The sequence below is a fragment of the Apostichopus japonicus genome, chromosome 13 (genome assembly GCF_037975245.1).
Source record: "Apostichopus japonicus isolate 1M-3 chromosome 13, ASM3797524v1, whole genome shotgun sequence".
Lineage (NCBI taxonomy): Eukaryota > Metazoa > Echinodermata > Holothuroidea > Aspidochirotida > Stichopodidae > Apostichopus > Apostichopus japonicus.
The window spans coordinates 7,880,872-7,895,248 of NC_092573.1; the positions used below are offsets into that span (position 1 = coordinate 7,880,872).

Sequence of the window (14,377 nt, forward strand, 5' to 3'; positions counted from 1 at the left end):
CATATTGCCACCATTTAAGAAAATGGTAGCTATAACAAATAGTGTAGGATATCACAAACCATACTTGATTTTTTTGTAAGTCCTCAAAGGTAAATGAGTTGGTCGTTTCACTCATTTTGTAAATAAGGAAATAACATTTTGTTTTATATGCCTATCAGTCAATCGTGATAATTGCTAACCCAACACTTGCTGGCCACTACAGTCTCTAAGGCGTTATGACAGAATCAACTGCAAATAACTATTTCATAACCTTACAAATTTTGTCTTTGTCCACCAATTCCTGTGTGTAAATGACAAACCAATTTTTTTTTTATGAGCATTACATTTTAGATAAGAATATGTGATTTCTCTTCATAGTAACCAGTACAGAGGCTGAACTTATTCTGTATAACAATTTTATACCTCCTGGATGGCCATTGTCCCACATAAAACATAATAAAGAACTGTAGCTCTTAATTGATAAAGTAAAATAATACTGAACAACAATACTAAAAAAATGTAAACGTTTCTGTTAACATAATACCATCATATGAAAATAATGGTATAAGCCTATGTAAAACAAATATTTTAGGCTCTCACAACCAATACTGGATATTTTAAAAGTTCTCAATAGGATAGTAAGTTTTACTTTCTTATTTTCTCAACAAAGGAAATTACCTTCGTGGTGTTTTCTGTCTGTCAGCTATACCCATAAGGAATTTTTGGAAGAAGGTGAAGGTTTCTCTGGCCCCTTTAGGGTTTGCTAGGTTACAAGCGTAATAAGCCCTGAAGGGCTGACAAGCGCCTAAAGTGGAACGACCTTCCCTACCGGTTTCGAACCTCTGGACATACAATCAGCGTCGTCCATAGCCTAGTGGTTAGGGTGTCCGCGTACAAAGCGGGAGGCCAGGGTTCGAATCCTTTTGGAAGCTGGAAGTTTTTTCACTGTTCTTGATTTTCCAACTTATTACGATTTTAATTATATATATATATATATATATATATATATATATATTTATATATATATATATATATGTTTATGTATATATATATAAATATATATATATATATACATATGATATATATATATTATACATATTATATATATATTATATATATGTGTGTGCGTGTATGCGTGTGTGTGCATACATATGTCCACCTCCTTTTCCTCCTATCCCTCTACCCCTCCACCCCACCGTCCTAAAGTAGGGCCTTGTATGAGAGATGACAATGACATAATTCATCAACTAAAGTTATTACGCCAGTACCTTAGCCTACGTGTCATATTTCTACTCCATCGAAAAACAAAATATAGTTATTTCTGCTTTCGAAGTGTAAAAAAAAACAAGCTTCAAGTGATTCTTCCTAAAATAATGTTTTTTTATTGCCTTTTTTTATTATCACTACAAACCCGGATGCGTTCTGAACACACAGGGCGGTGTGGCCTTGATGACTTGACCTGTTGTTCAAATTACAACAATAATATCTTTTGTAGGGAAATGTCATTATAACCTTCTAGCTTGTTAACATTGTAAAAATTAAGAAAATCATACTTTGTTGATGTTCCTTTTATTTAAATTCTACAAATATATTGTAAATCGATTTGCTCAAAGTTAGTTTTAACCATATTGTCACATAGTGTCTTCTTTCTTAATGACAAATATAGAAACACGATAAACGCACAGATTATTGCAACTGCTTCTTCGGGTTTTGAGATTTTGGTAATTTTAACGACTCTATGAATTTCATCATAAATAACCCCGTTTATTATATAATGTCCAGTTTCAAAGAGTGAATTTGAGTTTTACTTAGGCATATATGCAAAGAGAGTCAGAAGACAAAATTTGTTCTTAAATGGAACTATTTTGCAGATGCGAAACAAAAGGTGCTGAAGTTTGTCCAAGTGGAGTCCATGGCACCAAGACAGCATGCTCCATGAACGCATTACAACATTAACACATTAGCTCACCGTAATAATCTTACATTAAGGAAACTGAGTTTTTGTCACTTGGCAAACACCCTGCCCGACTTTAAGATTTGTAAACTGACAGCCCTCATTACTGAGCGAAGATAATTTACAACGAAATAAATTTGAATGGGTTTATCTTATAATTATGTGTATGAGTCCTCCCTATAGTTTATAGAATATATGCATAGGTTTATGGTTTTCTGTTTGCCACCCACACAAGATTTCTTGGAAATTAAGTGACACTCACACTATTATATCTTGCAGTTCCTGCATCCCCTGCAATTTCTGTTAGCGAAACTACGTCAAGGACAGCAACGGTAAATGTACAGGTAAGCTCATCAATGTCGCATTTCATACGTAGTTAGTATAGTCATCTTAATTCTGTACTTTGTTGTCCAGTTTCAAGGCACGTCAAAGCACTGAGCAGTTTGAGTATCATTTGAGTATGTTTTCGTTAGATAATGGTTCGGAATTGTTCATTCTGTCAAAACTACTGCCTCGAGACACGGTATGAGAGGAAAGCATATAAAGTGGTATGAATATGGAACAAATTAAACATCTTGGATATTTGAAATGATTTTTTTTTTGCGCTATCACATCTTAGGTGCGCGTAACTACCCACACCTTCGCTCGCCAATATCGTGGCAATGTTCACGTTCTTTTGTTCATGTAAATTCATTTTTCTTCAGATATACACTTAAATTTATGCCAAACTGTGATGAAAATGTGGTTGGTGGGATTTCTCGCAGAATGCATTGATTGAGCTTAAATCATAATACTGCACAAAACAAATCGCTGTCGCGATCACATGGAAGCAGTCTCAAAATTGAGGGTGTGGGACAGAGAGAGAGATAGAGAGTACCAGCACAATGCATGTATTTTAGTTATTGAAAATTCAATATAATTGTATGTTGAATAAACGTTGAAAGAAACTTTGCATATTTATTTGAAAGAAACAAGAAACCATGAACGTTATTGCATTATTGAAGGAAATTACGGTGGTGGTGATAGGGGAGTGGGACAGTACACTGTTTCTATTGAATTGAGAACTTTCAGCAACAGAAATCAAATTTATCGTAGCTTTTACGTAAGTAGCCCATGTTATTTTACTTTTTTCATTTTTTGACAATTGTAGAGACGATGGAGAGGGGCAGGGGGGGTTATTCAAAAATATAAGGTGATACTACTTTTAAATTCGCTCAGGCTTGTTCCTCCACCCCCCACCCCAACTCTATCATCGACCGACTACTGGTTTCACTTTGGGTAGCAAGTGCATCGGTTTGCATTTAGCATATGAGCTGACTGGTTGTTACGTCATGATGCCACAGTTCCTCATTTGAAAAGCTAGATCTAAAGTTGTGGTGAATGGTAAATGGCTAATAGCATGCCATATCAGCTGGATCATTTATAAATGATAATTTCTTTTTAAAGAATTTGGTTTAACATTTACAACTATTTACTTTATGTCAACTCTAAACTCATTAATTAACCGCCTCCTTGCAGTTTCTTGTTTCTTCGTTTTCACATAAAACAGAATCAGTACTGTTGTGTTATTGTTGCCTTTGCTATAATGAGTCACGAAATACTGCGATGATGCCCTAAAATGTATTGTTAGTAGTCTAAAAGACACAATTTTAAAATCTGGTTCACCTTACAGATTCCTCCCACACAAGACTGGAAGTGCAGCAACATTACTGTGTATTTCCAGGAAGAGGATAGAGGGGAGTGGATGGAAGAAGAGGAACTCGATCCCTTGGAGAGAGAGATTCAGATTGACGATCTGATTCCTTGCTCTGCGTATAATTATCGTGTCCGGTTATCTAATTATCACGAAACGGTCTTTAGTAACGTCAGTACTGTCAATACTATGGCAGAGGGTAAACATCAGTTCAATTTGTATTTTGTTCAAAGCTACATCCTACAGAATTTGGTATTAGAAAATAGCTAAAGAAGATGAAATTATTCATATATAATTTACAAAGTAGAATGGAAAATATTACTGTGACGCCACTCTATATTAGTATATACGTACCAAGGATTTGAAACCGGAACTGCGGTCGCACGACAAGTTTCTAAATGACGGATTAGCTACTGGTCACTTAACTGCTGTAGAGTTCTTGAAAATCCTTATTCCGGAGAAACAATGTATTAAATAAACCAGCTAATATATTATTTGAGTATTTTTCAAGAAACATTAAATAAAGTTAGTGAACAGTGGAACATTTTTGCGTTGCATAAACAGCCACAATGTTTAATGTATTATTTTTAACTTCTTCTCTCAGGATTACGTGCTGTTGAAAATGCCCTTGCAATAAGTGACGCCTCTCAAACAGGACGTCTCAACGTTTCTTGGACACCACCTGATACATCCGATACGGCCTGTTCCGTTAGCCATTACATGTCCGATATTCACAGATCAAATACAAAACTTGTTCCGACGACGAGGAGAATGTATCTGAATATTCATTAGATGTTACTGACATCGAGGTAGCCCTTGATGATCTTAAAGATTAGTCAGATTACAATGTGTCCATTACCGCCATGGTATCGAAGATTGGCCAGTCCGACTTTATCTCTGGGGAAACAATTACAATAACCGGAAGCATCATGCCTAATAGTAAGTAGAGAAAGCGAGATAACTTCAGCATTTGGAGCAAATGACTAAATCTTGTAAACTGAAATGATTTGCTTACATTCATTCTGAGATCGGACTTTGGAGGACACTCCTTACTATCTCTGTCTATACAGTCGTCATTTTGCTTGTTTGCAATTTGCTTCAAAATTTGTAAATATGCCACCCAAATCCATCGGAGTTTCTTTGAAGTAATTCATTTCTTTGGGAAGATAATTCGGTTATATCAGTAAAAGAATGTGGCTATTATACATACTTCGGTCAGCACTTTATGTTACACTCCAACATTTATCCAATCACATCTTTTTTATTGTAACTAGATCCAATTGAAGCTCCCAGCGATATTTTACTGACTGGTGTTACCCACTCCTCACTGACATTCACCTGGAAACCTCCTCACGACTGCCGGAAACAAAATGGTATCATCACCAGTTATTCATACATACTGCAGACCGTTGATGGAGAAGAAGTGCAAACTGGAACAACGGAGAAGACCTACGTAGCTCTTGGTGATCTAGAACCGAACAGAAAATATTACTTCATGGTGAGCGCCGTCAACTCTGCTGGGACAGGACCATACAGTGAACCTGTTTGGGAGGAAACGCGTTTCAGAAGTAAGAATTGTCTCCTAAGTATTAAGCAATCAAGTTCAGTCACCGGAATATTCCCCTTTAAAGAGCAATAATATCTCACAATACTTATGACTGTCGGCAACGACAGAAACAAAAGATATGTAATTTCAGTCAATATTGAAATCAACGAAATTTGATCATAACTTCATTTAAAAACCCTTCTACCTGCTTTTCTATATTTATCATTTAATGTGTACTGTTAACATTTTTTGTCTATGTGTGTCCGTAATAGGGTCGACATGTTCGGGGAAGAGCCCACTGCGTGTTGGAGGAGTCTTATATGGCTGGTATTTACCACGGAGAGTCCTACCGTGTCTAGCCTTGTCCTAACCTGGAGAGATTGGGACGTGACACTTGACAGAGGGATAGGGCCTGTCACAGGGTGCATTCTACGCCATGGTAAGGTAGGAGAGACCCCAACCGAAATTCAGAAAGGGCTTAGCTTGCACTACCTATTCACTAACCTCACCATCAATACAGACTACTCTTTCGAAGTTATCGGATTGAAGGGCACGTCGACCATGGGTGGTATGTCGTATGTGACGGCTCAACATCTTTCCAATTTATACACACAACAGGCTGTGGAAGTAGGTGGTTTGAATTTAATATCTTTGTTACAAAAAGGAAAGACAGTTTTATTATCCAGACAAGCTTTCCACTCTCGGTACTGAATAGATCACTGTTGACTTAGTTACGTTGAAACATTCGTGTGCGTCTTGTTTTTCTTATGAAATTATGTACTGTACAGATTAAATTTAAACATATAAGTAAACTATTTTAAACTTATCTTGTACATAGGAAGGAAAAAGGTTAGTTTTCAACACTTTCGAGGAATATTTGTTACCTTAAGCTGTTACTTCTTTCTTTTTCATACAGGATTAGACCCTGTTCAAAATCTAACCGTGAGCAACGCCGGAGGAAAATATACGCTACATGTGTCGTGGTCTCCACCTGATGGTCTATGCCCTGTTCGTGTTTATAACGTGACATACCCATTACTCCGTTTCAAAGCATGTGATTACGATGAACTATGGTCGCAAATATACCCTCCATTACAAACGAATAAGACAGAACTGACACTCGACCTATATGACGACTTCGCAGAGTATAATATTTCAGTTACACCTTTCACAGAGAGTATTGATGGTACCGGATTTTTAATGGAAGGGGAAACAATATCAATGACAGGCATTACCCAACAAAATGGTGAATATTTTATGTTTATTCCTTTTTTAAATACATGGTATTCTTTGGAGTTGAATAATCATTTGTATGATAGGGAGGGCGATGAGCAAGAGGTGTTGTGGGGTGGGTAGTTACGTCGACAAGGAAGGGTGATATGGATGAATTACATGTCAGTATTATTGATATAGAAATGGCACCGATTTTTTTATTGATTACGAATATGTTACGTTTAAATATTACTTTATAGCTAATGTGAACAACTTATACCCTAAATTGGAATTATAAACAAAACATCAGTATTTGGGATATTTGGGGATAGAACAAATTAGACATAACAAAGAAAATCAAAGAACTAACTTTAATGATTAGCTGACTTTAAGAATAATAGTTTACAGTATCTTCAAAAATAAAATTATAAACTAATCACGGTATGTCTCCCAGGTCCATTTGTGTCTCCGCGGTCTGTGACGTTGATCGATAATTCACCAAACTACGTTGAGATTGCCTGGGAAAGGGCCAGATGCTCTCTTCTTGGAGGGACCTTTTCAAAAAATGTCTACTCATTGGTGCAAAATGGTGTTTACATTAATAGCACCACAGAGGAGAACCGTGTGCTTATTGATGAGCTAGACGCTTATAGCTCCTATATCGTCAGTATTATGGTTCAAACCACCTTTGGTGAGGGACCACCAGCAGAATTTACGGGAACAACTCCAGAAAGTAGTAAGTATATTTCTTTGGTTATCCTGATTACAATATCAACGATACGAAAATCAACAAATTTTTTATTACCTGACTACGCCAGTCGTGTGTATTTGATGTTGTTAAAAGATGATGATGATGATGATGATGATGATGATGATGATGATGATGATGATGATGATGATGATGATGATGATGATGATGATGATGATGATGATGATGATGATGATGATGATGATGATGATGATGATGATGATGATGACGACGATGATGATGATGATGATGATGAAGATGATGATGATGATGATGATGATGATGGTGATGATGATGATGATGGTGATGATGGTGGTGATGGTGGTGATGATGATGGCGATGGTCATGATAATGATGATTGTGATGTTGATGATGAAGGTGATGGTGATGACAAGGAAGATGATGATTATGATGATGATGATATCATGAATTCATACCAGACAAATAACGACTTTGCTTACCTGTTTTCCAGCACCACTCTCCTATAATCCAGAGGTAACAGTTATTAACCTGACAGGGGTCACTGCGACCACTATCGAAGTTTCCTGGTACAGCTGGAACAAACTGATTGGATTAGGCAATGGCACGGTAAAATCTGACTTGCTGTGGTTTGGCGCACAAGGGACTGAAAGTGTCCCATATTTCATGGGTCAAAATTTGACACATCGATTTCAGGAGCTTTCCCCTGACACCGACTATTACTTTCAGATTGAAGTTATAGGCAATGGGAAAGGCAATGGTGTAAGAGGGCCACCGTCTGACAAACAAACATTTAGAACTCGCTGTGGAGGTAAGTTCTTTTAATATCAAAGCATTACAAATTGAGTCGAAATTTGTAACCGCGCATCTGTTTTGTAGTGTGGAATATAACTGACCTATTAGTATGAGTTCTATATAATAGTAAATATAAAGATAGTAAATAGTCTATGGGTATCTTTCTCGGAATCATTGGCTGTCTAACCCGTTTTCAGTACCTTGGGCTATGATTTGATGCTAAGGAGTACTATATGATACATACAATCTTCATTGATAGCAGTATTTTGACCGATTTAAAATATATACAGTTCATTTTGTGCCTTTAAGTCCTCTTTAAAATTCCATCGATGGCTTAAAGAAAGACTGAAGTGGAAATGTAGAGTAAGTCATTTGTTAGTGGTGACAGAATGCAATTGGAAAGATCTCAAGCTATTTTCAATCTATTAATTTCCTTCAATTATCACAGTTCCTGCCAAACCTGATTTGAAGCTGACATCACATACAGTCACTTCAAGATCAGCTGCTTTTCACTACACGGTAGGAAAACATATCGCTTCAATATTTCAAATATTGTTTACATGCTCTCCTTCTTCAACCCCTTTGACACCTCCCTCCCTTCCTAATTATTCAAATCCTCCTTTTCCTACTGTTTATTCTTCCATGCCCGTAGACAGAGTTTGTCTTTGTTGGGGGAGGGGAAGGAGAGGTACCAATTTTGACTGATGTCCGTCCTGCATTTTCCTAACTACTTTCCCATCCTACTCCCATTCCGGAGCTCCTCCGCGTTCTCTGTTTATGTACTACTTGCTTTATTTCTTGGCAACCTTCTTTCCCTTCCTAATCCTCTTCGTTCCTCCTCCCTTCATCTTCTTTCTCCCAGTCATCCTTCTTCAGCCTGAACATTATCATAAATAAAGCAGTAAAATTTAACACAATTGTGTGAAGGAACGTTAAAACTTGTGATATTTACCAAATCAATGACAACTTTCCTAGTAAGTTGTTCATCACAGCAATCTCAAGCGCATAGAACAATGATGATGGTTAGATTTGTTATAACATATTTGGTGTGATACTTTGATAGCCTCGTCAGAATGACACAAACTTACAACTAAACTTCAAATGCTCACTCTAGCATCAACGTCTGCAGCTCTAGCTTGCTGAACTAAACTTTTGTTTTAATTTATAATGCTACCAGTTTCCAGAAGATGAAGACCCTTGGAAGTGCCGAGACGTGTCAGTAACCTTTCAGATGGAAACCGATGCAGGTGAATGGGAGGATGTGAAGGAAATGAGCACCGACGATAGAATTGTCGATAAGTCGGACCTAGTTCCCTGTTCTGACAATCGATTTCGTCTCAAAGTTGAGAACAAACATGAAGTAACATTCAGCAATGAAGTGGATGTTGGAACGGATGTGGAAAGTAAGTTTTCGTGATACTTTCTTGTGATTGCCCTTTGACCCTTGCAACTTACCTCATTCCAACGTTCCTTTTCCCTAAAAACAATTAATTCCAACCAACAAATCCTGCTTCTGTTTGGGATAGTTTTACATCTGAAATCGTTTTGCCTTTAAAGACTTTGAAGTATGATGTAGACAGAATTTTAGTCTTCGTATGATTTTGTCCCAAAAAGAAAATGACAATTTGAGTGAAGCAATACTTCGCTAGCTATTCCGGATTTTTTTTTAAAGCATTCAGCGTTAACAAAATGAAATATCTGCAATTTTTTAAAGTAAAGAATAGAATAGGCGTTGGAGGCGGGTGAGGGGGGGGGGGGAAGGCTGGAAGGGCTGCAGCCGACCAAATATTTTTGTGAAAATTCGGGCAATATGCTGAAGGAAATCAATAGTTTAAAAACAACTAAGCTTGCCCGACTAATTCTCCTTTTCAGTAATAACACGGCAAATGATTGTATGTTATTGACATGCGATGTAATAACCGATGAATGCCTGTATGATATGTGCATTAACATGCTGAACGCGCGCGGAGCAAGCGAGCGGAAAAATTGGTTACATTTTCGGGCAAGTCGTTACAGCCTCTCCCCCTCAATCAAATTGGGCTCCTATTACTACGACTCCTCAGTGCAGGCTTTAATGTTAAGGTGATTCATTGTTTTATAAATTCTGTAACTCAACCCCAATACAATCTGTTAACTTTGAATAAGGAACAAATTATCATTGGATTATATGAAACGCAATTGTCTTGGACAGATCTGAAACATATTAGTAACACGTTATGAAAATACACAAAAGTTCTTTGTTTCCCATTGAATTATGTGTTTCATCTGAAAAGCTGACCGAACGATCTCTGTGTCAGAACAATGGATCTTTTCTGAAATTAAATTGCCATAGAAACACAATTTGGATGCATAGAAGTGGTTTTACAGCGGACCACCAAATATCAAAATTATTTTTGTGAATAAAGTCAACCTTTTCAAGTGTCTTTATAATGTATCGTTTAGGCTGTTATACATTTTAATTTAGCAAAAAAACACATACTTGGATGAGGATGAGCCTTAGAAAGAATCCTCAGGGCACGTTATTTAAACCATACGCGGAAAGTTGCCTTCAAAGTCGTATGGATCAGAATATACTCTACAGTTATTTGGCAACACGACAAAATTATTTAAAGTCCATTGTGCTTCATGACAAAGTTTACAATGAATGCTAGCAATAATATCATCGCAAGCTGATTGAAACAGTCAAGCATTAGCTTTGTAGTGACAACCAAGTTATAAGGTTTGACAAATATAATTGTATCAACTCGATTATAAATGATACATCATAGAAGTCACTGTATCATAGTTACAGCCTTTTTTTTTTGAAAGACTTACTATTTCATTTTAGATATATCATTAGCGATTCTATGCTCGTCTGAAAACACATTCAAATTTGGTTTTATTTAATTTAAAATTTGTTATCTTATTGTACTTGTTTATACCATTTCTGTTTTAAGTTAACAAAAAATATTTGATTTCGGCTTTCTTTACAGGCCTTGGAAATGTTCCAAATCTACAAGTGCAAACCCTAAGCGAGGACGGCAAACTTCTGGTTACTTGGGACCCCCCAGAAAATACTTACAACTGTACCATCTTTGGGTACGGTCTGTGGGTCCTGCAAGAACAATGAATTAATTTACGAGGATTCCCACACAGTTAACACTACGGAGAAGATTTTGGACGGATTGCAATCGTACTCAAACTATTATGTGAGCGTGAAACCATTAATTAACTACGGTGGAAATCCCGCAGAATGGCATGGTTGTAAAGGAACTACGAAAGCAGTCAGTAAGATAAGCCCCCTTTTGCTTCAAGACTTCCCTTTCCCTGTATTCCCATGTTATGTCTAATTTATATCCCTTCTTATTCTATTCAGTGTCATCAGAATTGCCCTCAAATATGCTCTAGACATTGTCTTGTTATATTGTGAATCATGTGCACACTTCATTAAACAATGGACAGCCATCCTCAAAACAGTTTGCCCATCTTTATTTTAGATTACTCGCTTTTTTGCAGGGCTTGAAATGATGAATCTTATTGAGTGAATGACGACAACGAAGGACATTTTTCGAGCCCGGTTTATGGGAACATTTCAGCTGCTGGTAAGAACATATGTTAATGAAAATATATTAACCAATTTAGGGTGAAGTATTACTCCTAACAGGGGAAGAGGGGAACCGTAGATACCCAAATTACTGCCATAACGCCACTAAGTTAAATGTTAGAAATACCCTACGCTAAACGTGTTCCGTCGTCTTTATTAATATGTAATGTCTCTTATTTGGAAGCGTGTGAACGGACCCTGGACCTGTACATTTGATTCAGGAGTGCATCGTCTGCTTGAATTACTTTGTTTTAATGTCAAACATGACATGATTACAAAACTGATTTTGGTATTCTACTGCCAAGCCTAGCATCTTTTCAGATATAGTTTCAGATACGCCAGATGTAAGATCCAATGCAGTTTCAGCACATCACATCACTTCTTTTCTGCCTTTCGGTCGAATATAGAATAATTGATTAGTCGGCCCCTAGAATCCGTAATATGTCAAACCTATTTAAAACTGTAAAGCAAACATTTTCAAATCTGTAACGTTACTAGAATTAACAGAAAATATAAGAAAAACTCTTCAACAAATTCAGTTGTCACTTATTGTTATTATTAATCTTTATAGCCCCTCTTTTCATTTTCTTTTTCTAATTGTGTCTTTCGTCTTTTCCTCAGCTCTTGGAAGCGTCCGTAATATATCCGCTATTTTTCTCTACAATGGTGATATCATGGTGCATTGGCTTCCCCAGATAATAGTGCAAATCTCTGCCCAGTGTATAGGTTTAAAGTAATTTATACCTTACAACGACATCAAGCCTGTTATAAATGCATCGACAGGGAAGAATCACCCTTGAAGTCCAACGAAACGTCCTTAGAAATGAAACATCTGTCGCCGTTTACAACCTACAAAATCAACATTGCCGTTGACGTAGAAGGAGGGGCATCAGATCTGGAACCAACAGATATTGTGTTAACCACGAGATTTGCGGGTAACGTGATCATCATTTTTATGTAGTACATAGAAATAGTAAGACCGTGTGTGGTATTAGAAAACAATCATATAGCAAGCAATCGAGAGTTATATTTGGTTAATTCATAGTTAGTAAAGATTCCTAAATCCTATTGGTCCATTCAGGTCAGCTGACCGTGGTTAATCCTGTGAGTAACGCACGGTAAAATTACGGGGTATCACTTTAATAAATCTTTGGTTATATGTAACCAAAAATGTTTTGTTTCATGATTTTTGCCCACACAAATGGTAGTGTATGAATGAACGGGGTTAATCAACGGTCTAGCGTGCGTTATTCACAAGATTAATGCACTCCGGGTGTTAATGCTATCGCTGAATGCACTCGAGCTCCGCCCTCGTGCATCGCTTGCATTATCCCCCGATCGTGCATTAATCCTGTGAGTAACGCACGCTAGACCGTTGATTAACCACTTATTAATCTATGGAAATACAATAGCCTCATCAAGTCAATGAAATTTCCGAGATGAAAGTTTCGTAAACACAATCATTAAAAGATTATTCCCAATCAATTATCACGCACACAGTGGTTTCGCACATGTTAGATGTGCTCTATTAATTCCACTGGTTTGGAATTGTAACCTCAAACAATCTACATACAGGAAACCGCTCGAATAGTCTTCCTGATAATTGATTTGTTCAAACCTTCCTGTAAGTTCAATGTTGTTTAATTGAGTCTTCCGGTTTTCAGTATTTCTAAATTGCAAATTGAAGAAACTTCATTCACCATGGATGCACTGCAGTGATGATGAATGGAGTGCAACCTTCCTCAGTATTGACAGAGTGGTATAATACTAAGGTACACTCTCGTCTATTGGGTAAGTGAGTGTACACTGGTGGTCGCGCGAACAGGAATGAGTGCGCAAATAACATGTCTACCTCCGTTATTCTCTGTAAAATCATGGAAAACAGGATACTTTATATAACCGGGATTCATCCTCGATCATCACCTGGATCGGGTTTCGTTGGCTTTCCCTTTGGGAAATACCGTCTAAGCAAAACCAAAATAGAGCTCAAGAAAACGTTTCAATTTGTCCACAGACTTAGATATTTATTCTGTGCATGTCATCTTTGAAATTCAAAGTATATCCTAGACATCATCCAAACATGATTCTATCCTATCCCTATCACTCTCCTTTCAAATAAATGTCAATATTTTAACGGATTTTGTTCCCTTCTTATTCTTCTTTAAAGCACCATCATTAGCACCAAGGGTTTGGCCTGTAAATAGTAAAGTAACAAAAACTTCACTTGAGTTTAAATGGACTCGTCCTAACTGTACCAGCTTGAATGGTATCTTCAAGCAGTACACCATTGGTGGTAATGCCACAAAAGAAGAAACTGGAATATCTGGGAGGAACACTCGGTCTTACACTTGCATCATCCCACTGCATGCACAGTCTATTCTTTCACCGTGCGATTTGTCAACACTTTCCGTCGAGGGCCAATAGGTGTTGCATATAAAAAGACGGAGGATGATAGTAAGTTAAGAATTACAATATTTGGTCAAAAAATCTGAATAACGGAATATCACAGGCCGCTAGGATACGCATCTTAAGCAGCTGGATGTATTTAAAACGTGTACAATAATGATGGTGCTGATTACGATGCTCATGACGTTGACGTTGACGATGACGATTATGATGATGGTGGTAGTGATGATGATGATGATGATGATGATGATGATGATGATGATGATGATGATGATGATGATGATGATGATGATGATGATGATGATGATGATGATGATGATGATGATGATGATGATGATGATGATGATGATGATGATGATGATGATGATGATGATGATGATGATGATGATGATGATGGTGATAACCATGATGGTGATGTTGATGTCGATGACTTTGACTTTGATGATGACGATGGCAATGACGATTTTTGCTTTTTTAAATTT

At 37.1% G+C, this 14,377-nt stretch overlaps 2 protein-coding genes across 6 annotated transcripts in view; both read left to right on the top strand.

Moving 5' to 3' along the window:
- LOC139978224 (uncharacterized) overlaps positions 1 to 14,377 on the top strand; it is a 29,357-nt gene that overhangs the window by 6,880 nt on the left and 8,100 nt on the right. For 2 of the 5 annotated variants that reach the window (XM_071988190.1, XM_071988187.1), the window contains 3 exons: positions 2,213 to 2,277; positions 3,606 to 3,825; positions 4,231 to 4,492. The exons of 1 other annotated variant lie outside the window; for it this stretch is intronic. In XM_071988190.1, coding sequence (XP_071844291.1) covers positions 2,213 to 2,277; positions 3,606 to 3,825; positions 4,231 to 4,418 — 473 coding nt within the window. In that variant the 3' untranslated portion in view covers positions 4,419 to 4,492. Of the gene's footprint in view, positions 1 to 2,212; positions 2,278 to 3,605; positions 3,826 to 4,230; positions 4,493 to 14,377 lie in introns of those variants that run through there. 2 more of the 5 variants (XM_071988188.1, XM_071988191.1) reach the window with 2 other exon arrangements.
- LOC139978219 (phosphatidylinositol phosphatase PTPRQ-like) lies at positions 5,061 to 13,939 on the top strand. The gene is made up of 11 exons (XM_071988179.1): positions 5,061 to 5,194; positions 5,445 to 5,740; positions 6,089 to 6,418; positions 6,839 to 7,120; positions 7,605 to 7,922; positions 8,355 to 8,425; positions 9,084 to 9,309; positions 10,879 to 11,173; positions 11,402 to 11,487; positions 12,111 to 12,424; positions 13,657 to 13,939. Exons 2-8 carry the CDS (start codon positions 5,452 to 5,454, stop codon positions 11,013 to 11,015), a joined length of 1,653 nt encoding a protein of 550 aa, XP_071844280.1. The 5' UTR covers positions 5,061 to 5,194; positions 5,445 to 5,451; the 3' UTR covers positions 11,016 to 11,173; positions 11,402 to 11,487; positions 12,111 to 12,424; positions 13,657 to 13,939.

What these genes read in the sequence shown, in the direction of transcription:
- LOC139978219 (XM_071988179.1), top strand. Translation starts at nt 5,452, where the DNA reads ATGTTCGGGGAAGAGCCCACTGCGTGTTGGAGGAGTCTTATATGGCTG. An exon ending in GGGAACAACTCCAGAAAGTA is followed by an intron (nt 7,121 to 7,604) that starts GTAAGTATATTT and finishes CCTGTTTTCCAG; the next exon opens with CACCACTCTCCTATAATCCA. An exon ending in TGTTGGAACGGATGTGGAAA is followed by an intron (nt 9,310 to 10,878) that starts GTAAGTTTTCGT and finishes CTTTCTTTACAG; the next exon opens with GCCTTGGAAATGTTCCAAAT.